Source organism: Pavona decussata, unplaced genomic scaffold (genome assembly GCF_977016875.1).
Source record: "Pavona decussata unplaced genomic scaffold, jaPavDecu1.1 SCAFFOLD_140, whole genome shotgun sequence".
In the NCBI taxonomy this organism is placed as follows: domain Eukaryota; kingdom Metazoa; phylum Cnidaria; class Anthozoa; order Scleractinia; family Agariciidae; genus Pavona; species Pavona decussata.
The window spans coordinates 1,592,597-1,617,164 of NW_028145553.1; the positions used below are offsets into that span (position 1 = coordinate 1,592,597).

The 24,568-nt window shown below is 37.3% G+C and overlaps 2 protein-coding genes and 1 long non-coding RNA gene across 5 annotated transcripts; all 3 read right to left on the minus strand.

Moving 5' to 3' along the window:
* Positions 1-1,324: 1,324 nt before the first annotated feature.
* LOC146466909 (uncharacterized) lies at positions 1,325-13,638 on the minus strand. Of its 3 annotated transcripts, XM_085126641.1 has the most exons (5): positions 13,461-13,638; positions 13,270-13,359; positions 12,681-12,888; positions 11,233-11,339; positions 9,462-9,945 (listed from the first exon to the last, which is right to left on the minus strand). In XM_085126641.1, the coding sequence occupies exons 2-5, from the start codon at positions 13,309-13,311 to the stop codon at positions 9,622-9,624; spliced, it is 681 nt and encodes a 226-aa protein (XP_084982767.1). In that variant the 5' UTR covers positions 13,312-13,359; positions 13,461-13,638; the 3' UTR covers positions 9,462-9,621. The 3 variants fall into 3 exon arrangements, with proteins under 3 accessions (XP_084982768.1, XP_084982767.1, XP_084982766.1); XM_085126642.1 differs by lacking the exons at positions 9,462-9,945; positions 13,461-13,638 and adding an exon at positions 1,325-3,066 and having other exon boundaries at positions 13,270-13,376; XM_085126640.1 differs by lacking the exon at positions 13,461-13,638 and having other exon boundaries at positions 13,270-13,407.
* On the minus strand, positions 5,190-5,941 carry LOC146466910 (uncharacterized). The gene is made up of 2 exons (XR_014867898.1): positions 5,761-5,941; positions 5,190-5,413 (listed from the first exon to the last, which is right to left on the minus strand). It is a non-coding gene; the product is annotated as an uncharacterized LOC146466910 (long non-coding RNA).
* Positions 13,639-13,995: 357 nt separating the features above from the next.
* LOC146466911 (uncharacterized) lies at positions 13,996-20,693 on the minus strand. Its single transcript, XM_085126639.1, has 4 exons — positions 20,123-20,693; positions 19,536-19,743; positions 18,094-18,200; positions 13,996-16,727 (listed from the first exon to the last, which is right to left on the minus strand). The coding sequence occupies exons 1-4, from the start codon at positions 20,162-20,164 to the stop codon at positions 16,404-16,406; spliced, it is 681 nt and encodes a 226-aa protein (XP_084982765.1). The 5' UTR covers positions 20,165-20,693; the 3' UTR covers positions 13,996-16,403.
* Between the last annotated feature and the right edge of the window lie 3,875 nt (positions 20,694-24,568).

Sequence of the window (24,568 nt, forward strand, 5' to 3'; positions counted from 1 at the left end):
GTGGGCTGCTGCACAAGCATCCCACGTAAAAAAAAAGTTAAAAATTTTTAATCGGCGCATCAGAATAATAATATTCAATCTGCGTAAAAATAATTTGACAATCAATTTAGTGCAAGAATGGAGATTTTTCGTTAAATCTGAGCAACGTTATAAGTTTTTTGTCGTTTTTCCACCGAGTGCGGTGTCTTCAATTCAATTAGTGAAAAAAAAGAGAAAATTTTTTCACGACGCATCAGAATAATCTTATTCAGTCTGTAGAGAATAATTTGACAATCATTTTAGTGCAAGAATGAAGATTTTTCGTTGAATCTGAGCAAAGTTATAGGTGTTTTCGTTTTTCCACAAAGCGCGGTGTCTTAAATTCAATTAGTGTAGTGTCGGCATTAACTTTGATTTAAAAAACACGTGAAATTTTTTTTAATCGGCGCATCAGAAAAACCTTATTCAATGAGTAAGGAATAAGTTTACAATCATTTTTATAGTACAAGAATGGTTATTTCTCGTTACATAATCGGGCAAAGATATAATTTCTTTTAGCTTTCAAGGAAGTGTCCGTAGCCGTCTTAATTTCAATTACTGATGTGTCATCTGCATTCACGAATTGGCTCACAGGAGCCTTTGATTAACGAGCAGAATTTATCCAAGCCTACATGTTTCGCAGCCCGCACGATTGCGATGTTGAGCCGTTTTTCAGTATTATTCTTTGTCTCGTTGTTTTATGATGGTTCATTCAGACTAAACAATTGCAACTTGGCTTGTGAGACTCCGAGATTCAACTTTCAAAATACGAGATTCCGAGACCCGCTTTATTTTTTACGTGCACGAGATTTCGAGACTCTTGTTTTAGATGCCCAGATTTTGAGACTCACCAAAAATTTTCCGAGACATCATTTTTCAAGGACCATTCTATACCCCTAGTATTTACAGTCATTTCAACAAACGTTGTCGGTTCAAAGCATGAAGCTAAAAGACAAGACCGAAAGTTTACGTGGGATTTTTTTGAATAAATTCATCAAAATCAGTCATGCCTGGAGAAAACAATAGGTTGTAATTAGCAGTACAATGACCTGCACGTGCAGGGATGATTTTGATGAAATTATTCATAAAAAATAATCCCACAAAACATTGCGGTCTTGTCTTTTAGCTTTATTTTGATCCGACAACGTTCATTGAAATAGCTGTATACACAAAGTCATGGAAAGGCTTATAAGAACCATTTGTATCTATTTATGGGTAGATGGGCCGTACTGGGATAGGGGACGGGGGATAATGACTGGTCTTTCCCCAGGTTTTTTTTAAATATGTGCCATGAAAATTAAAGTAGTCATTATAAAGTGTACAGTGACTGGTTTTTAATATTTATAATACTTGATACAATACTCTTTGAGCTTATAACTTACACATGTACGCTGGTTCTAGTATATACGAGATACAACATTACTATATTATAAACATAAACAAAGTTCTTATAATTTTTATACTAATAAAAAATTACATACTACATACCGGTAGTTGCTTGGCAAATTTTAAAAATTCATTAATGATACGTTGTACTTAAGTAGTATAATGGTACTAAATCCACAATAATATTTATGCCTCGCATAGGTCATTTAAACACTGCAAGTTTTTTTTGACAAAACACAAAGCATAACCCATACAGTTATGTTTAAAGCCCTGGGTAGTGAGAGAGGGGATTACTCCTCTCTGTTATTCCACTATTATGTCATTTCACCAAATAAGGTCAAGAGAACGACCGTAATACACTGTGGTGTTTCGGTTTGACCTGTTTACAACAGAGCGAATACGGGCAACAACATTTCACTGGCTCCCTGTGTTGTTTACAAAGATCATTCGCACGCGATGGACAGATATATAATGCCGGCTGTATTTCAAAACTCTTACCAGAAAAGAGAAGCCAAAATAGCAACCCTTTTTGTAGTGGAATAATAAATCTCTTATTCGATGGTTTTACATATAATACGCGCGGACATTTTGCTCATTGCTCGTAACTATTTTTCCTTGCCCCTTTTGGGCTCGGAAAAATACTACACAACTCACAAAATATTCGCACATATTATATGGAAAACCAATGATCGAATAAGACATGTTTATAAGCTATATAGGGATCTGTGGTGCCAAAGAGAATGGATTTTGAGCTGTTTTGGTCTGAAATAGGATTCATTTTAACCATGGGTTTGGGATTTAGAGAAACCTGCAGGTCTGATAATGAGAATGATTAGTTTTTATATTCTGGTCTGAAAACAGGGTTGGCATTTCGAGGAACCAATCCACACATCCACACCAAAAATTCTGAGGAGTACCCCCCCCCCCCCCTTAACCTCCACCCCCATGTTAAAAATAACTGACTATTTAGTTTTCTTACATCAGAGTGGCTTGATTAAACCTATATCACCTAATAAATTAAGAACGAATTTAATATGCAGTATCTACATACCATAACCATACCATGATTATTTAGAGGAGGGGACATGCACACAGGTCGCTAATAACTCCAAATTAATTCAGTAATATAAAAAAAGTAAACCAATTCTAAAATCATGGTCTCACATAAACCTGTTAAATTAATTACTTGATTACCAAGCTTAAGTGACAGTTTGGCTGAACCACAAAGTTCATTTCCTAAATGATTCAACAATCATCACTTTTTATGGGAACACCTCACCCCTTTGGGTTATAAATTAAATTATATATTGCAGTATCCACTTTTTTAGTCAGCTCTTTCGTTTACGTTCAAACTTTAGCTCTCATAACCTCCACCTCACAGGTGTTTTCTGTGAATGTCATGTATTCATTCATGCTGGTCGATGTAACGCTAACGGTCTCCTTGTGAGGGGCGTCATCCCTTAATTCAAACCACGCCTGTCTGTCTTGAGGTTCACGATGACCAGGGTGGCTTATTTCCCTCATTGATGCTTTGCCATGCTCGTCACTGACAAGATACATTTTTGTAGCCAGGGACTTGATTGTCCTGAACTGACTATCCTTATTAGCTTTTTCTATTTTAAACAGGAACTTTTTGTCACTAGGGTTACGGGTATCTGTCTCCTGTGAACAAAAGAGGAACAATCGTTTTAATTAGTTGTCTGGTACAAAACTTAATATGCAGTAAACATTTTTATTTTTGGTTTGTGGGTTTTTTTGTTTTGTTTTTTTGTATAACTTTTTATTTTGTTTTGTTCATTTTTTTAACTTTTTGGGGGTTGCTCAATACTCCTAGCATTTAAAAGGGGTGGTCATCGTACCCTTTACGAGAGAAACCAGACACCATTTGTCAACCTTCTCATCTGGTAATTAATATACCTCTTAGCTGTGAAATCGACTTTGAGCCATTGCCAATGGGGGGGGGGGGGGGGTGCAATTTAGTAGACCTAAATATCATTCTAAATCACAGTAACAGGGATTGGTGATTGTACAGAATAAGTTTATATGGTGCATTTATTTCATCAAAATGTCATACAGCATAAAATTAATATTCACTTCAATTTCAAAAGGTCTGTGGTTTATTTTGAAATGGAAAACAACGATGATGATGATGATGATGATGATGGGCTAATACAAGGATACACAAATAGTTTTGGATGAACTTAAGCCTTAAGGTAGGTCTTAATTAATATTTGAGACAAGGTGCTGTCCAGATATTGTGGTTTTGAAGGGTCAGAGAAATGTCCAGGATGTAAATGCCATGATGGCAGGGATTCACAGATTGTTTCATAATTTGTCAGAATTGTACGTACAGTATTGCAAATGATCCCATTCTGAGCAACGCATAGCATACCAAAGTACGATTGTAATGAGAATTGTGATTGGCAGGGTGACAAAAATTAACAGCAGGAAAAACGATTTGAGTGAGCAATTTTTCACCCTACAAGAGGCAAAGATCATACTTACCAACAACTCCACCTTTTCGTCTTCCGCATACAGGTAGTATGATTGTTTCTCCAAGTAACATTTCAGGGCGTATTTCGGGTCTTCCGGATCTCCTTCAGTCTGTTCTATATAAAATGCTGAAAAAAAAGTTCAACAAAACAATATAAATTAGTTTTGCTTGAAAAAGGTGGACAGTTGGTGTTCTGTTCATTCCTGCCCAACGTGTCAACACGTGTTACTTTCTTTGTTGTTTTCTGCTATTTGCCCAGCCCCCCATCAAAAAATGTAATGGTCCACGTCCGTTCCATGGAACCCATGCAAGTTTCATTATACTGAAGCTTTTAGCCCTTCCATGCGCCCTACGAACGCGCGCGGTGAGAGAGACGCGAATCCACGCTTTCCCCGCGCGATTTCGCGCTTTCGCTGATTCGCATCCGGTCCACTTGTACCGTGAATTTCAGATGGGGAGAAACGAGTGTTTTACAGTCTAGAGATTCAGCGGTACCATTCCCGATAACATGCACTATGGTTATGTGTTTAGCACAGTACTTTCCGTCATGTTTTGCATGCCATTTAAATTCACTTTACTTTATCAGGAGGCAGCTTCACGCGCACGGTCTGTACATTCTTAACAATGCATTGTAAATTGAGCAAGCTCCAGCGAGCAAGATCCGATTCTCAAATATTTGCATCCAAGTTTTGTTTCAGGTAACTTGAAATCGAACAAAGGATTATTTACATTCCAAGTAGTTGACGACAAAGCATATTTTTATAACCACTATGTGCTCAGGGGGGGGGGGGGGGGGGCACACAGTGGACTCTACGCCCCAAAGGGTATGCCATTTTCCGCGAAAGGGTAGCGACATTTAAATATTTAGTATTTGAAAGGTTCACAAAATAGACCGTGAACCGAATAAATAACAATTAAATCCACGTGTTAGAATGAGTACCAATAACTGAGCAGAATTTATAGCGCAAAGTTTAATAGTACGCTTGTCATTAAGCTATTAAAAACGCGTCCGGATTTTCTTCTGTCCTTGGGTTGTCTTCGAACGATGAGAAAAGCAAACAATGTTTTTGTTTTATGTGTGTGAATGAATTGCCATTTCGGTAAAACTTGGTATGTGTAAAAGACAAAAAGTAAAGGGTTTAACACCCGCACGGAGCCTTCCCCGATGAAACTTGATTGACTACCCTCCGTTCCCTGACCCTATAAAAATCACCACCAAAACATAATGCCTAATTATAATGGAGTTTTCTTTGACCCACAAGTTCTTTTATTTCTTGCGATTTTTTTGCGCGCTCACTTTTAGTTATAATATTAGTGTATGATGATATCCTTACTTGTTGTATGTGTTGTATGGTCGAAATCAGTCCCGAGGAAGTCCACTTGCAAGTCCGTCTTTGCTCTTAGGATAGTTCCATCTTTTCCACCTTTTGAATTGGCTCTTACACACGACTCGATGTGGTTGGCGTATTTTGGTCCTTCCTCATTCTCAGATGAATAGAGTAGCGTCGATTCACTCTGTTTAACAGAACACAAAGCAAAAGAGAGGATTGTTAAAAGATGTGTCAAAATGCATGGGAGCCGGGCAGTTGGTCGTGAGTGAGCTCGCAGATCTGGGGACAGATAACGTTTAAGTGTGTTTACTGCCGGAAGAACAAATCATCCGAAGAAAGTGACACTCGTGCTAGCGAAGTGGAACTTAGGCGTGGAAAGCAGTTACAAATGGTCTTTTTACATTGAATTCTCGCCGTCACCTTCGATGCATTATCTGCACCTATTAATAGATCTCAAATTGAGCTTGCTCCGTGGGGAGATCCTGATCAGGAATTTTATGCTTAATCATAACACAAATTTGCATCACATACCTCTCTTATGGAACATTTCCGGAACATTTCTATAGTCGACATCGTCGTAGCAGTTTTGTTTTGAAGCAAGCTTTCACTAAATTCAACTCCTGGAAAGATGAGAAGGCGGCATGTATATATACCCCTGGTCACCGGAAGGCATAAATGTGAATTCAAACTCGGGGATTCCCCGAAAGCATTAGGTCATGTTACCTTCGGAGAAAATGAAAAAGTCACAAGACTTCGTTAATGCCCAGAAATTTCGCAATTTTAATCCAGTAAATCCTGTTTCAATGAAGGGTTTGTGAGCTTCTGGGAATGCCCCTAACGTTTTAAGCAAATTTTCTGGAAAAAATAATAACAGAGAAGAACTTAAAAATCGAAAGTTTCACATTAAGAAAAATCAGAAAGCGACGTCGACAAATGTCGAAATTGCCATTTATGGCTAACACTTCAAGACGAGAAGTTTATCTCAGAAAATGAAAGAAGGTTTATTTTTAAGAATTTGTGCAGCATCTGAAATTATTGCTTGACACAAGAACGGAAGACATTGTTTATATTTTTGTATATGAAATTTCTTTGTAAATTTCTGTCGATTTTTTTCCGATGGGAAATACCCCGATTAACTTCCACTAGGAGCGAATACAGAACTAAAAGGTGTTCATATAAAATGCCGAAAGTGCCATTTATGCCTCACAGCTAAAGATGAGTTGTTGTTGGTTTTTTTTTTTTTTTTTTTTTTCAGAAAATGAAATTACGGAACTCAGCTACGCAACATGTTGCGTGACACAAGAACGGAAGACAAATCTCGTTGTTGTGGAAACCGACTTTTAGATCACCGTCGTCCTATAGAATCGTTTACAAATTCCTAAGCAATATTCCTTTTTCACTGGCAAATACCTTGGATCAACCCTCACAAATCACTAAGAGGAAACGGTGGTCTCTACGATTAAAACAATATTTTAAAATAGTTTCAAAAAGTTGTAGTACACTGAATGACTACTAGTGGACTTCAAGAACCTGAAAGATCTCAGAATAAGTTCTTGCTGAAAATGAAAAAATTCAAAGCGATGCTTTTTATTTAGGAAAATCAAGGTCTAAAATTATTTTTCGGTGTTTCAGTCTTGAAATAGGTACTGAGCATTCTTTTCTGCGACTTAGCACCTATACATTAATTAATTCCAAGTTTATGATATTATGTTATTATATAGTATTAAATTGTTATAGGAAATTAACGATGCATGCATGTTGAAGTTCGCGTTTATTTTATGAACCTTAATCTACATCACTGTTAATTAAAATCACACTATTTTACAGTATCATTATTTTAAGACACCTTTACATTTAAGTTAATTTTAAGTTTTAATTTAAGTTACATTTCATCTACCTCTCGGTCAGTCTGTCGACAGATCGTCATTCAATACTGATTTTAAAATGTCTTTATATTCGTCAATGCAACGATCGTTATCTCCAAGGCGATGGCTGACTTTTCTACTTTCTTGTGCAAAATGCCCATGGCCTTTAGAACTCTCTTCCCATTTTACAGTCACCTCGGTAGGAATTTGCAGACTGCCTCGAATAAGCGGAGATGACTTGTATCTAATAGATTTGACCTCACCTCTTATGACGGTCACCTCCTCTCGGCAGTGCATACCAGTGCATACCAGATATATCGACTCAGTTTTATTGGGATATGTACGACAGTAGAATGGAATAGTGTTCCTGGCACTATTGTTTGCCAAGCGACTACAAACCGATCGTGTTTTTTGTCTTTCTCTCGCTTAAACGCGGCGAGATGTTACTTTAAAAATGGTTTCCAACTTGTGCGATACACGTGTGATAACCTCTTAAACCAGTGATGTGTTTCATAGTGGGGAATTTCATGGTTTATTGGTATTAAACCTTGTGTTCTGTTGTTGGACGTTGTTGTTTTGTCTTGTGAAAAGCGCAGGAATGGAAATGAAAATAGTCACTATGAAGTTTACAGTGACTAGTTTTTAATATTTGTAATACTTGATACAATACTCTTTGAGCTAATAATTTACACATGTACACTGGTTCTAGTATATACAAGATACAACATTAGTATATTATAAACATAACAAAGTTCTTACAATTTTTATAACAATAAAAAGGTATATTCTACATGTACCGTAAGTTACTTGGCAAATTTTCAAAATTCATTAATGATACGTTGTAAGTAGTATAAATGGTACTAATTCCACACTAATATTTATGCGTCGCATGGGCCATTTAAACACTGCAAGTGTTTTTAAAAAAACGACAAAGCATAACAATACAGTCATGTTTAAAACCCTGGGTAGTGAGAGGGGGGATCACTCCTCTTTATTATTAAACTATTAAGTCATTTCACCTAATAAGGTGAAGAGAACGTACAAAATACAAGACCGTAAAACCCTGTCTACACGAGAAATTTTTATGTGGCAACTGTATGTGGCAATTTTTATTTGCCCGTGTAGATGGCTCGACAAATATTTGTTGTTAATTTGCGTCAGTAATAATTTCGCACAGCGGAGATGTCCATGGCAAGGCGAAAAGCAAGATGGCGCCATGCTGGATGCGCAAATGTTAGGGACTGGGTTCTACAGATGACGTTAAAAAAATTGTCACATTTTATGCACAGGCAGCCCAAGCTCAATATCAGAGAACCGTTGAATTATAAGGATTTGTATGGGAATACAACGGATTTGTGTAAAATGGCAGAAACTAACATCGTTTTCTCAATAAAATCAACTTACCCTGTTTCTACTTGTATTCTTTGTCATTTACCGGCTTTTTAAGCCGATTCTAAGCGATTTCGGCGAGTTAGCGTCATTCGGGTTTCTACTGCTAAGTGTAACGATCGTTACACTTAGCAGTAGAAACCCGAATGACGCTAACTCGCCGAAACCGCTTCGAATCGGCTTGAAAAGCCGGTAAATGACAAAGAATACAAGTAGAAACAGGGTAAGTTGATTTTATTGAGAAAACGATGTTAGTTTCTGCCATTTTACACAAATCCTTATAATTCAACGGTTCTCTGATATTGAGCCTAGGCTGCCTGTGGTCTACACGCGGACAATTTTTTTATGTGGCAATTTTTTTTTCCACATAAAAACTAACACGCCAGCTTTTCAGCAAATGTAGTTGTCACATAAAAATTGGTCATTTCTCATCATCTACACGGGCAAATAAAAATTGCCACATAAAAATTGCTCGTGTAGACCGGGCTTAATACACTGTGGTGTCCCGGTTTGACCTTTTTACAACAGAGCGAATACGGGCAACGACATTTCACTTGCTCTATGTGTTGTTTATATGATCATTCGTACGCACGATATACTGATGGACAGATAATGCCGGCTGTATTTCAAAAAGAGAAGCCAAAATGGCAAAATCTTTTTGTAGTGAAATAATTAACAATTATTCCACGAGCGCGCGTTGGATATGAGATGATAGATAGCCAACGAGGCGCGTAGCGCCGAGTTGGCTATAATCATCTCATATCCAACAAGCGCAAGTGGAATAATTGTTTTATTAAAAACAATCAAGAAATATTGCTAGATCTTACTGATTTCGCTGTGCAAGAACAACCAGAAGACAATTTAATGGTCGCCATTTCTCGGCCATGGTATAATTGCTCATATATCATGGGCGCTAAGCCAATCAAATCCCTCGAATTGCATTATACAATGATTCAGTTTTTAATAATAAATCTTATTCGATGGTTTACATATAATACGCGCGGACATTTTGCTCATCGCTCGTATTTTATTATATTCTATATACCGGTGGTCACTTTTTATGGGAACACCTCACTCCTTTGGGTTATAAATTAAATTATATATTGCAGTATCCACTTTTTAAGGCACAATCCCTCATTTACGTCCAAACTTTAGCTCTCATAACCTCCACCTCACATGTGTTTTCTGTGAATGTCATGTATTCATTCATGATGGGCAATGTATCGCTATCGAGTTCCATGTGAGGGCCGTCAGCCTCTTTGAAGTCAAACAACGCCTGTCTGTCTCGAGTTTCATGATCACGAGAGTGTCTTATTTCCCTCATTGATGCGTTGCCATGCTTGTCACTGACAAGATACATTCTTGTAGCTAGGGACTTGATTATCCTGAACTTAGTATACTTATTAGGGTGTTTTATTTCGAACAAGAACCTCAAGTCACCAGAGTCAAAGGTATCTGTCTTCTGTGAACAAAAGAAGAAAAATTGTTTTAATTAGTTATCTGGTACAAAACTTAATATCCAGGAAACTGAATTTTTGTTTTTGTTGTTTTGTTTTGTTCTTTGTATAAACACTTTTAATTATTATTATTATTATTATTATTATTATTTTTTATGTTTTGTACAGGTTTTTAACTTTTTGGGGGTTGCTCAATTACTCAATACTCCTAGCATTTAAAAGGGGTCATGGTCATCGGACCCTTTATGAGGGAAGCCAGGTACCATTTGTCAATCAACTGATCTGGTAATTAATACACCTCTTAGCTGTGAAATTGAATTTGAGCCATTGCCAGTGGGGGAAGGGGGCGGGGGGGGGTGCAATTTAGTAGACTTCAATATCATTCTAAATCACAGTAACAGGGACTGGTGATCGTACCGAACAAGTGTATTCTGTGCATTTATTTCATACAGCATAAAATTAATATTCACTTCAATTTCAAAAGGTCTGTGGTTTACTCTGAAATGGGAAACAACTTCACTGTTTAGTGATTACACACACCCTCGTCTAGTGCTTGGAAGCGTTCTTTATTCAACAAAAAAATGGTGGTTCTACAAAATGTTCATCAGGGAAAGCCGCTTAGGATAGGATTTAAAAGGATCGAGGTAATTGTGATGGGTTTATTCCATTTATTCTTTGATATGAAGATTTTGTAATATGTGATTGCATTAAATCTTTAACCACAGTTTTTTTTTTCACACTAGTTTTTTGTTTTGCTCACCAAAATGTAAGGGAAGTAGAAAATGCAATGTGGTGAACAGATCAAGACCCGAATAATTTGACCTGCCTCATGAGCAAAATGCAAGCCCAAATCTCCAAATTGGAGAGACAGAATAGTGATGATGATAATGATGGTGTTGATGGCAATCAGATGTTAATGATGAAAATGGTGATGATTTTGAAGATGATACGATGATGATGATGATGATGATGATGATGGGCTAATAGCAGGATACACAAACCGTTTTGGTGGGATTTAAGCCTTAACGTGGGTCTTGATTAATATTGAGACAAGGTGCTGTCCAGATACTGTGTTTATGAAGGGCCAGAGGGTTTGAACAGGATGGAAATGCCATGGTGGCAGGGATTAAGAGATTTATTATAATGATCCCATTCTGAGCAACACACAGCATACCATTTGAAAGCAGCATTGTAATGAGAATTGTGATTGGCAGGTTGACTGAAATTAACGGCAGGAAAAGTGATTTAAGTCAGCAATTTTTCACCCAACAAGAGGCGAAGATCATACTTACCAACAAGTCCACCTTTTCGTCTTCCGCACACAGGTAGTATGGTTGATCCTCCAAGAAACATTTCAGGGAGAATATCGGATATTGTTCAGTCTGTTCTATATAAAATGCTGAAAAAAAAAGTACAACAAAACACTATAAATTAGTTTTGCTAGGTGGACAGTTGCTGTTCTGTTTATTCCTGCCCAACGTGTCAACACGTTTTCTTCAGCCTTTTTGTTTTGTTGTGTTACTTTGTTTGTTTTTTTTTTTTTTGCCATTTGTCCAGCCCTCCCATCAAAAAATGTAATGTTCCACGTCTGCGCCATAGAGCCCGTACAAGTTTTGTTATACTCAAGCTTTTAGCAGTGAACTTCCTCCTCCCCCCCCCCCCCCCCCCTTCCCTTTGAGGTGCGTCCTACGAGCCCGCGCGGTGAGAGAGACGCGAATTCACGCTTTCCCCACGCGAGCTCGCGCTTTCGCTGATTCGCATCCGGTCAACTTGTACCGTGAATTTCAAGAGGAGATTCAGCGGTACGATTCTCGATAACTTGCATCATGGTTATGTGTTTAGCACAGTACTTTCCGTCATGTTTTGCATGCGATTTAAATTCATTTTCCTATATCAGGCAGCAGCTTCACGCGCACGGTCTGTACTTTTTTAACAATGCGTTGTGAAATTGAACAAGACCCAGGCATCAAGATCTGATTCTCAAATATTTGCATCCACGTTTTGTCTCAGGTAACTTGAAATCGAACAAAGAGTTATTTAGATTCCAAAGTAGCTGACGACAAAGCATATTTTTATAACCACCATGTGCTCAGGGGGGGGGGGGGGGGGTTAGGGGGTCCATGCAGTTTTATGCGAAAGGGTAGCGAAATTTAAATATTTAGTATTTGAAAGGTTATACAATACAATACAATACTTTATTCACACTCTCCATAGGAGTTTTTCAGTGACAATTTTACAATACATACACTCCCCATAGGGGTTTTTCGGTGACAAGTTTACTATACACAAAATAGACCGTGAACCGAAAACATCACAATTAAATCCAAGTGTTAGAATGGGTACCAATAACTGAGCAGAATTTATAGCGCAAAGTTTAATAGTACGCTTGTCACTTAGCTATTAAATAAAGACGCGGCCGGATTTTCTTCTGTCCTTGGGTTGTCTTTGAAGGATGGGAAAAGCAAACAAAGTTTTTGTTTTACGTGTGTGAATCAATTACCATCTCGGTAAAACGTTTTATGTGTGTAAGACAAGAAGTTAGGGGTTTAACACCCGCACGGAGCCTTCCCCGATGAAACTTGATTGACTACCCTCCGTTCCCTGACCCTATAAAAATCACCACCGAAACATAATGCCTAATTATAATGGCGTTTTATTTGACCCACAAGGTCTTTCATTTCTTCCGATTTTTTGCACGCTTACTTTTAATTATAATATTAGTGTACGATGATATCCTTACTTGTTGTTTGGTTCAAATCAGTCCCGAGGACGTCCACTGGAAGTCTACTGGAGGTCCTTTGGTGCGTCTTTGCTCTTAGGAGCGTTCCATCGGTCAATGTTCGTCTTTGGTTTGGGTCGATTGGCTTGGCTCTTTCACACGACACGATGTAGTGGGCGTACTTTGGTCGTTCCTCATTCTCAGATGAATAGAGTAGCGTCGATTCACTCTGTTTAACAGAATACAAAGCAAAAGAGAGGATTGTTTAAAGATGTGTCAAAATGCATGGGAGCCGGGGAGTGGGTCGTGAGTGAGCTCTCAGATCTGGGGACACATAATGTTCAAGTGTGCTAAATACTGCCGGAAGAACAAATCATCCGAAGAAAGTGGCACTCCTGCTAGGGAAGTGGAACTTAGGCGTGGAAAGCAGTTACAAATGTTCTTTTTACATTGAATTCTAGCCGTCATCTTCAATGCATTGTCTGCACCTAGTAATAGATCTCCATGGATGCTGAGCAATTTTAAAACACATCCAAAATGAGCTGGCTCCGTGGGGAGATCCTGATCAGGAATTTTTTGCTTAATCATAACACAAATTTGCATCTCATACCTCTCTTATGGAACATTTCCGGAACATTTCTATAGTCGACATCGTCGTAGCAGTTTTGTTTCGAAGGCGATCTTTCACTAAATTCAACTCCTGGAAAGATGAGAAGGCGGCATGTATATATACCTCTGGTCACCGGAAGTCATAAATATGATCAAACTCGGGGATTCCCCGAAAGCATTAGGTCATGTTACCTTCGGAGAAAATGGAAAAGTCACAAGACCTCGTTAATGCCCAGAAATTTCGCAATTTTAATCCAGTAAATCCCGTTTTAATGAAGGGTTTGTGAGCTTCTGGGATGCCCCTTACGTTGTTAGCAAATCAGTTTTCTGGAAAAAAAATAACAGAAAAGAACTGTAAAATCGAAAGTTCCACATTAAGAAAAAGGCAGAAAGCGACGTCGACAAAGGCCGAAATTGCCATTTATGGCTAACACTTCAAAACGAGAAATTTATTTCAGAAAATGAAAGAAGGTTTATTTTTAAGGATTTGTGCAGCAACTCAACGTATTGCTTGACACAAGAACGAAAGACATTGTTTATATTTTCGTTTATGGAATTTTTTTTTAATTTTCTGTAGATTCTCCAATGGGAAATACCCCGAATAACTTCCACTTGGAGCAAATAGAAACGGTGTTCTCATAAAATGCCGAAAATGCCATTTATACCTTATAGCTAAAGATGAGTATAATCTTATTATTATTATTATTTTTATTTATCTATTTTTTCAGAAAATGAAATTACGGAACTCAGCTACCCAACATATTGCGTGACACAGGAACGGAAGACAAATCTCGTTGTTGTGGAAACCGACTTTTAGATCACCGTCGTTTCTATAGAATCGTTTACAATTTTCTAAGCAATCTTCCTTTTTCACCGGCAAACACCTTGGATTTATTTTCGTAAATAAAACGAAGAGGAAACGATAGTCTTTACTATTAAAAGAATATTTAATAGTTTCAAAAAGTTGTAGTATACTGAATGACTACTAGTGGACTTCAAGAACCTGAAAGATCTCGGGATAAGTTCTAGTTGAAAATGAAAAAAATTCAAAGCAATGCTTTTTATTTAGGAAAATCAAGGTCTAAAATTATTTTTCGGTGTTTCAGTTTTGAAATTGGTACTGAGCATTCTTTTCTGCGACTTAGCACCAATATATTAATTAATTCCAAGTTTATGATATTATAGTATTATATAATATTATATTATTATAGGAAATTAACGATGTATGTTGAAATTCGCGTTAATTTTATGAACCTTAATTTAAGTCATTGTTAATTAAAATCACACTATTTTACAGCATCGTTATTTTAAGACGCCTTTATTTCCAACAAGGTTACATTTCACCTACCTCTCCGTCAGAGTCAGTCGACACATCGTCATTCAATATTGATTTTAAAATATCTTTGGATTCGTCAATGCAACGATCGTTATCTCCAAGGCGATGGCTGACTTTTTCTCCTTTCTTGTGCAAAATGCCCATGGCCTTTAGAACTCTCTTCCCATTTTACAGTCACCTCGGTAGGAATTTGCAGACTGCCTCGAATAAGCGGAGATGACTTGTATCTAATAGATTTGACCTCACCTCTTATAACGGTCACCTCCTCTCGGCAGTGCATATCAGTACATACCAGATATATCGACTCAGTTTTATTGGAATATGTACGACAGTAGAATGGAATAGTGTTCCTGGCAATATTGTTTGCCAAGCGACTACAAACCGATCGTGTTTTTTGTCTTTCTCTCGTTTAAACGCGTCGAGATGTTACTTTAAAAATGGTTTCCAACTTGTGCGATACACGTGTGATAACCTCTTAAACCAGTGATGTATTTCATAGTGGGGAATTTCATGGTTTACTGGTATTAAATCTCGTATTCTGTTGTTGGACGTTGTTGTTTTGTCTTGTGAAAAGCGCAGGAATAAAAAACCAAAATAGTCATTATGAAGTTTACAGTGACTAGTTTTTAATATTCATAATACTTGATACAATACTCTTTGAGCTAATAATTTACACATGTACACTGGTTCTAGTATATACAAGAAACAACATTACTATATTATAAACATAACAAAGTTCTTACAATTTTTATAACAATAAAAAAGTATATTCTACAGATACCGGTAGTTACTTGGCAAATTTTCAAAATTCATTAATGATACGTTGTAAGTAGTATAAATGGTACTAATTCCACACTAATATTTATGCGTCGCATGGGCCATTTAAACACTGTAAGTGTTTTTAAAAAAACGACAAAGCATAACAATACAGTCATGTTTAAAACCCTGGGTAGTGAGAGGGGGGATCACTCCTCTTTATTATTAAACTATTTAGTCATTTCACCTGATAAGGTGAAGAGAACGTGCAAAATACAAGACCGTAAAGCCCCGTCTACACGAGCAATTTTTATGTGGCAACTGTATGTGGCAATGTTTATTTGCCCGTGTAGATGGCTCGACAAATATTTGTTGTTAATTTGCGTCAGTAATAATTTTGCACAGCGGAGATTTCCATGCAAGGCAAAAAGCAAGATGACGCCATGCTGGATGCGTAAATGCTAGGGACTGGGTTCTACAGATGACGTTAAAAAAATTGTCACATTTTATGTGGCATCTCGTCTACACGAACAATTTTTTTATGTGGCAATTCTTATTTGCCCGAGTAGATAATGAGAAATGACCAATTTGTATGTGACATCTGCATTTGCTAAAAAGCTGGCGTGTTAGTTTTTATGTGGAAAATAAAAATTGCCACATAAAAATTGCTCGTGTAGACCGGGCTTAATACAATGTGGTGTCCCGGTTTGACCTTTTTTACAACAGAGCGAATACGGGCAACGACATTTCACTTGCTCTATGTGTTGTTTATATGATCATTCGCACGCACGATATACTGTTGGACAGATAATGCCGGCTGTATTTCAAAAAGAGAAGCCAAAATGGCAAAATCTTTTTGTAATGAAATAATAAATCTCTTATTCGAAGGTTTTACATATAATACGCGCGGACATTTTGCTCATCGCTCGTATTTTATTATATTCTATATACAGGTAGTCACTTTTTATGGGAACACCTCACTCCTTTGGGTTATAAATTAAATTATATATTGCAGTATCCACTTTTTAAGGCAGATCCCTCATTTACGTCCAAACTTTAGCTCTCATAACCTCCACCTCACATGTGTTTTCTGTGAATGTCATGTATTCATTCATGATGGTCAATGTATCGCTATCGAGTTCCATGTGAGGGCCGTCGGCCTCTTTGAAGTCAAACAACGCCTGTCTGTCTTGAGTTTCATGATCATGAGAGTGTCTTATTTCCCGCATTGATGCGTTGCCATGCTTGTCACTGACAAGATACATTCTTGTAGCTAGGGACTTGATTATCCTGAACTTAGTATACTTATTAGGGTGTTTTATTTCAAACAAGAACCTCAAGTCACCAGAGTCAAACGTATCTGTCTTCTGTGAACAAAAGAGAAAAAATTGTTTTAGTTAGTTATCTGGTACGAAACTTAATATTCAGGAAACTGAATTTTTGTTTTTGTTGTTTTGTTTTGTTTTTTGTATAAACACTTGATTATTATTTTTTTATGTTTTGTGCAGGTTTTTAACTTTTTGGGGGTTGCTCAATTACTAAATACTCCTAGCATATAAAAGGGGTCATGGTCATCGTACCCTTTACGAGGAAAGCCAGGTACCATTTGTCAATCAACTGATCTAGTTATTAATATACCTCTTAGCTGTGAAATTGAATTTGAGCCATTGCCAATGGTGGGGGGGGGGGGGGGGGGGAGGGGTGCAATTTAGTAGACCTAAATATCATTCTAAATCACAGTAACAGGGATTGGTGATCGTACCGAACAAGTGTATTCTGTGCATTTATTTCATACAGCATAAAATTAATATTCACTTCAATTTCAAAAGGTCTGTGGTTTACTTTGAAATGGGAAACAACTTCACTGTTTAGTGATTACACACACCCTCGTCTAGTGCTTGAAAGCATTCTTCATTCACCAAAGAAAAATGGTGGTTCTACAAAATGTTCATCAGGGAAAGCCGCTTAGGATAGACTTTAAAAGGATCGAGCTAATTGTGATGGGATTGTAATATGTGATTGCATTAAATCTTCAATCACAGTTTTTTTTTTTCACACTGGTTTTTTGTTTTGCTCACCAAAATGTAAGGGAAGTAGAAAATGCAATGTAGTGAACAGATCAAGACCCGACTAATTTGACCTGCCTCATGAGCAAAATGCAAGCCCAAATCTCCAAATTGGAGAGACAGAATAGTGATGATGATAATGATGGTGCTGATGGCAATCAAATGTTGATGATGAAAATGATGATGATGTTGAAGATGATACGATAATGATGATGATGATGATGATGACGATGATGATGATGATGATGATGACAATGATGATGATGATGATGATGATGATGACAATGATGATGATGATGATGATGATGATGATGATGATGATGATGATGATGATGATGATGATGATGATGATGGCCTAATAGCAGGATACAAAAACTGTTTTGGTGGGATTTAAGCCTTAACGTGGGTCTTAATTAATATTGTGACAAGGTGCTGTCCAGAAACTGTGTTTATGAAGGGCCAGAGGGTTTGAACAGGATAGAAATGCCATGGTGGCAGGGATTCAGAGATTTATTATAATGATCCCATTCTGAGCAACACACAGCATACCATTTGAAAGCAGCATTGTAATGAGAATTGTGATTGGCAGGTTGACTGAAATTAACGGCAGGAAAAATGATTTGAGTGAGCAATTTTTCACCCTACAAGAGGCGAAGATCATACTTACCAACAAGTCCACCTTTTCGTCTTCCGCACACAGGTAGTATGGTTGATCCTCCAAGTAGCATTTCAGGGTGAATATCGGATATTGTTCAGTCTGTTCTATATAAAATGCTGAAAAAAAAAAGTTGAACAAAACACTATAATAATAAGTTTTGCTAGAAAAAGGTGGACAGTTGCTGTTCTGTTTTTTCCTGCCCAACGTGTCAACACGTTTTCTTCAGCCTTTTTGTTTTGTTCTGTTGTGTTGTGTTACTTTTTTTTTTTTTTTTTTTTTGCAATTTGCCCAGCCCTCCCACCAAAAAATGTAATGGTCCACGTCCGCGCCATGGAGCCTTTACAAGTTTTATTATACTCACGCTTTTAGCAGTGAACCCCCTCCCCTTCTCTTTGAGGTGCGTCTTACGAACCCGCGCTGTGAGAGAGACGCGAATTCACGCTTTCCCCACGCGAGTTCGCGCTTTCGCTGATTCGCATCCGGTCAACTTGTACCGTGAATTTCAAGAGGAGATTCAGCGGTACGATTCTCGATAACTTGCATCATGGTTATGTGTTTAGCACAGTACTTTCCGTCATGTTTTGCATGCGATTTAAATTCATTTTCCTATATCAGGCAGCAGCTTCACGCGCATGGTCTGTACTTTTTTAAAATTGAACAAGACTCAGGGATCAAGATCTGATTCTCAAATATTTGCATCCAAGTTTTGTCTCAGGTAACTTGAAATCGAACAAAGCATTATTTACATTCCAGAGTAGCTGACGACAAAGCATATTTTTTATAACCACCATGTGTTCAGGGGGGGGGGGGGGGGGTTCCATACAGTTTTACGCGAAAGGGTAGCGAAATTTAAATATTTAGTATTTGAAAGATTATACAATACAATACAATACAATACAATACTTTATTCACACTCTCCATAGGGGTTTTTCAGTGACAATTTTACAATGCATGCACTCCCCATAGGGGTTTTTCAGTGGCAATTTTACAATACACAAAATAGACCGTGAACCGAAAACATAACAATTAAATCCAAGTTCAGAATGGGTACCAATAACTGAGCAGAATTTATAGCGCAAAGTTTAATAGTACGCTTGTCACTTGGCTATTAAACTAAGACGCGGCCGGATTTACCTCTGTTCTTGGGTTGTCTTTGAAGGATGGGAAAAGCAAACAATGTTTTTGTTTTACGTGTGTGAATGAATTACCATCTCGGTAAAACGTTTTATGTGTGTAAGACAAGAAGTTAGGGGTTTAACACCCGCACGGAGCCTTCCCCGATGAAACGTTATTGACTACCCTCCGTTCCCTGACCCTATAAAAATCACCACCGAAACATAATGCCTTATAATGATAATGGTGTTTTGTTTGACCCACAAGGTCTTTCCTTTCTTCCGATTTTTTGCGCGCTCACTTTTAACTATAATATTAGCGTACGATGATATCCTTACTTGTTGTTTGGTTCAAATCAGTCCCGAGGACGTCCACTGGAAGTCTACTGGAAGTCCTTTGGTGCGTCTTTGCTCTTAGGAGCGTTCCATCGGTCAATGTTCGTCTTTGGTTTGGGTCGATTGGCTTGGCTCTTTCACACGACACGATGTAGTGGGCGTACTTTGGTCGTTCCTCATTCTCAGATGAATAGAGTAGCGTCGATTCACTCTGTTTAACAGAATACAAAGCAAAAGAGAGGATTGCTCAAAGACGTGTCAAAATGCATGGGAGCCGGGGAGTGGGTCGTGAGTGAGCTCTCAGATCTGGGGACACAATGTTCAAGTGTGCTAAATACTGCCGGAAGAACAAATCATCCCAAGAAAGTGACACTCGTGCTAGCGAAGTGGAGCTTAGGCGTGGAAAGCAGTTACAAATGTTCTTCTTACATTGAATTCTCACCGTCACCTTCAATGCATTGTCTCCACCTAGTAATAGATCTCCATGGATGCTGAGCAATTTTAAAACACATCCAAAATGAGCTGGCTCCGTGGGGAGATCCTGATCAGGAATTTTATGCTAAATCATAACACAAATTTGCATTTCATACCTCTCTTATGGAACATTTCCGGAACATTTCTATAGTCGACATCGTCGTAGCAGTTTTGTTTCGAAGGCGATCTTTCACTAAATTCAACTCCTGGAAAGATGAGAAGGCGGCATGTATATATACCTCTGGCCACCGGAAGTCATAAATATGATCAAACTCGGGGATTCCCCGAAAGCATTAGGTCACGTTACCTTCGGAGAAAATGGAAAAGTCACAAGACCTCGTTAATGCCCAGAAATTTCGCAATTTTAATCCAGTAAATCCCGTTTTAATGAGGGGTTTGTGAGCTTCTGGGATGCCCCTTACGTTGTTAGCAAATCAGTTTTCTGGAAAAAAAAATAACAGAGAAGAACTGTAAAATCGAAAGTTCCACATTAAGAAAAAGGCAGAAAGCGACGTCGACAAATGCCGAAATTGCCATTTATGGCTAACACTTCAAGACGAGAAATTTATTTCAGAAAATGAAAGAAGGTTTATTTTTAAGGATTTGTGCAGCAACTCAACGTATTGCTTGACACAAGAACGAAAGACATTGTTTATATTTTCGTTTATGGAATTTTTTTTTAATTTTCTGTAGATTCTCCAATGGGAAATACCCCGATTAACTTCCACTTGGAGCAAATAGAAACGGTGTTCTCATAAAATGCCGAAAATGCCATTTATACCTTACAGCTAAAGATGAGTATAATCTTATTATTATTATTATTTTTATTTATCTATTTTTTCAGAAAATGAAATTACGGAACTCAGCTACCCAACATATTGCGTGACACAGGAACGGAAGACAAATCTCGTTGTTGTGGAAACCGACTTTTAGATCACCGTCGTTTCCATAGAATCGTTTACAATTTTCTAGGCAATCTTCCTTTTTCACTGGCAAACACCTAGGATTTATTTTCGTAAAAAAAACGAAGAGGAAACGATAGTCTTTACTATTAAAAGAATATTTAATAGTTTCAAAAAGTTGTAGTATACTGAATGACTACTAGTGTACTTCAAGAACCTGAAAGATCTCGGGATAAGTTCTAGTTGAAAATGAAAAAAATTCAAAGCAATGCTTTCTATTTAAGAAAATCAAGGTCTAAAATTATTTTTCGGTGTTTCAGTTTTGAAATTGGTACTGAGCATTCTTTTCTGCGACTTAGCACCAATATATTAATTAATTCCAAGTTTATGATATTATATTATTATATAATATATTATTATAGGAAATTAACGATGCATGTTGAAATTCGCGTTAATTTTATGAACCTTAATTTAAGTCATTGTTAATTAAAATCACACGATTTTACAGCATCGTTATTTTAAGACGCCTTTATTTCCAACAAAGTTACATTTCATCTACCTCTCCGTCAGAGTCAGTCGATACATCGTCATTCAATATTGATTTTAAAATATCTTTAGATTCGTCAATGCAACGATCGTTATCTCCAAGGCGATGGCTGACTTTTTCTACTTTCTTGTGCAAAATGCCCATGGCCTTTAGAACTGTCTTCCCATTTTACAGTCACCTCGTTAGGAATTTGCAGACTGCCTCGAATAAGCGGAGATGACTTGTATCTAATAGATTTGACCTCACCTCTTATGACGGTCACCTCCTCTCTGTAGTGCATACCAGATATATCGACTCAGTTTTATTAGAATATTTACGACAGTAGAATGGAATAGTGTTCCTGGCAATATTGTTTGCCAAGCGACTACAAACCGATCGTGTTTTTTGTCTTTCTCTTGTTTAAACGCGTCGAGATGTTACTTTAAAAATGGTTTCCAACTTGTACGATACACGTGTGATAACCTCTTAAACCAGTGATGTATTTCATAGTGGGGAATTGCATGGTTTACTGGTATTAAATCTCGTATTCTGTTGTTGGACGTTGTTGGTTTGTCTTGTGAAAAGCGCAGGAATGGAAATGAAAATAGTCACTATGAAGTTTTCAGTGACTAGTTTTTAATATTTATAATACTTGATACAATTCTCTTTGAACTTATAACTTAAACATGTACACTGGTTCTACCATGTACAAGATACAACATTTACTATATTATAAACATCACAAAGTTCTTATAATTTTTATACTAATGAGAGCATGCGTGGATCCGACCTGGTCGGACGCACATTTTGAGGCGGAGCAAATATCTTCCCTTCAAAACAATATCGCTGATATTATGAACTGTGTTTCGTCCTCTACTGGTACGTATCCGTAGTTTTCCAAGCTGATGACTAGAAACAGTCGCAAAAATAAACGTGGTGCTCGAGGATCACTCGAAGACGAAGACGTCTTGAACTAAGCGAAGCGAGTCAACAAGGCGGCAAACAATGAAACGAAAACACCCAAGAACGCACCTCTCGAGCCTAGTCTGGCCGAGTTAAAGGACATGTTGGTCGATATACAAGTTAAAGTAACTGGAATACAGCACGAGAACCTTATCACGTGTGTTGAACAAGCTGGAAACCATACTCTCTGCAGTGCATACCAGTGCATGCCAGATATGTCGGCTCACTTCTATTGGAACATGTCCGACAGTAGAATGGAATAGGGTTCCTGGCAATATTGTTTGCCCAGCGACTACAAACCGGTCGTGCTTATTGTCTTTCTCTTGCTTAAACGCTTTAAAAATGGTTTCCAGCTCGTGCAACACACGTGATAACCTCTTTAACCAGTGGTGTATTTCATAGTGGGGAATTTCATGGTTTACTGGTATTAAACCTCGAGTTCTGTTGTTGGACGTTGTTGGTTTGTCTTGTGAAAAGCGCAGGAATGAAAATCAAAATAGTCATTATGAAGTTTACAGTGACTGGTTTTTAATATTTATAATACTTGATACAATACTCTTTAAACTTATAACTTAAACATGTACACTGGTTCTACGATATACAAAATACAGCATTACTATATTATAAACATAACAAAGTTCTTATAATTTTTATACTAATAAAAAATTATATTCTACATACCAGTAGTTACTTGGCAAATTTTCAAAATTCATTAATGATACGTTGTACGTAAGTAGTATAATGGTACTAATTCCACAATAATATTAATGCCTCGCATAGGTCATTTAAACACTGAAAGTTTTTTTTAAAAAAACAAAGTATAACAATACAGTCATGTCTAAAACCCTGGGTAGTGAGAGGGGGGATCACTCCTGTTTATTATTCCACTATTTTGTCATTTCACCTAATAAGGTGAAGTGAACATGCAAAATACCATGTGGTGTCCCAGATTGACCTGTTTACAGCAAAGCGAATACGGGCAACAACATTTCACTTGCGCCCTGTGTTGTTTACTTTAGCATTCGCAGGCACAATATACTAATGGACAGATAATGCCGGCTGTATTTCAAAAAGAGAAGCCAAAATAACAAAATGTTTTGTAATGGAATATTAAATCTCTTATTCGATGGTTTTACATATAATACGCACGGACATTTTGCCAGCTCATTGCTCGTATTTTATTATATTCTACATACCGGTAGTCACTTTGCAAATTTTAAAAAAAATTGATAAATGATGCGTTGTACCGTAAGTAGACAGTATAATGGAACTTAGTATAAATCTTCTAGTGTTCTATCACGAATGTCGTTCTCTGATTGGCTACGCTACTCGCTATCTATTCTGTGATAGATAGTAAGTAGCAGTTTTCGACAAAAAGGTGGCCGCTTCGTCGCGTTTTCGAAGTTTCTTAAGCTCGATTACAAGCCGCTGTTCAGAAAAAATGAGCCCGCACAAAACTGGACCCGGGATACGGCGGAAATCGATCCTAGAAGTGTCTGCGAGGAGGAAATAGATAATTTTTACTTGTTTAGTTTTGACCGACTAGTAGATTTATACTAAATCAATTAGATTATTCGGTCTTGATTTCTATGCGTGATAGCTGATTCGGGCTACGCCCTCATCAGCTATCACGCGATAGAAATTTCGAGCTCATAATCTAATTGTTAATTATTCCACAATAATATTTATGCATTGTATAGGTCATTAAAACTGTAAGTTTTCTTAAAAAAAACACAAAGCATAACAATACAGGCCCATGTTTAAAACCACGAAAACACAAAATCTTTTTGTAGTGAAATAACAAATCTCTTTAAAATTCGATGGTTTTACATATAATACGCAAGGATATTTTGCCGGCTCATATTTTATTATATTCTGTATACCGATAGTCACTTGGCAAATTTTAAAAATTCATTCATGATATGTTGTACGTAAGTGGTATAATGTTACTCATTCCACAATAATGTTTATGCCTTGCAGAGGTCATTTAAACACTGAAAGTTTTTTTATAAAACATAAAACACTCTTACCAGAAAGGAAAGCTAAAACAGCAAAATCTTTTTGTAGTGGAATAATAGTGGAATAATAAATCTCTCTAAATACTACGCAACTTGCAAAATATCTGCGCGTATTATATGTAAAACCATCGAATAAGACATATTTATACGCTA

Coding starts and splice junctions, on each gene's coding strand:
- LOC146466909 (XM_085126641.1), bottom strand. CDS start 13,311: ATGTCGACTATAGAAATGTTCCGGAAATGTTCCATAAGAGAG. Junction 12,889..13,269: donor GGAAATGTTCCATAAGAGAG/GTATGAGATGCA, acceptor TCTGTTAAACAG/AGTGAATCGACGCTACTCTA. Junction 9,946..11,232: donor ACGAAAAGGTGGACTTGTTG/GTAAGTATGATC, acceptor TTTTGTTCACAG/AAGACAGATACCTTTGACTC.
- LOC146466911 (XM_085126639.1), bottom strand. CDS start 20,164: ATGTCGACTATAGAAATGTTCCGGAAATGTTCCATAAGAGAG. Junction 19,744..20,122: donor GGAAATGTTCCATAAGAGAG/GTATGAAATGCA, acceptor TCTGTTAAACAG/AGTGAATCGACGCTACTCTA. Junction 16,728..18,093: donor ACGAAAAGGTGGACTTGTTG/GTAAGTATGATC, acceptor TTTTGTTCACAG/AAGACAGATACGTTTGACTC.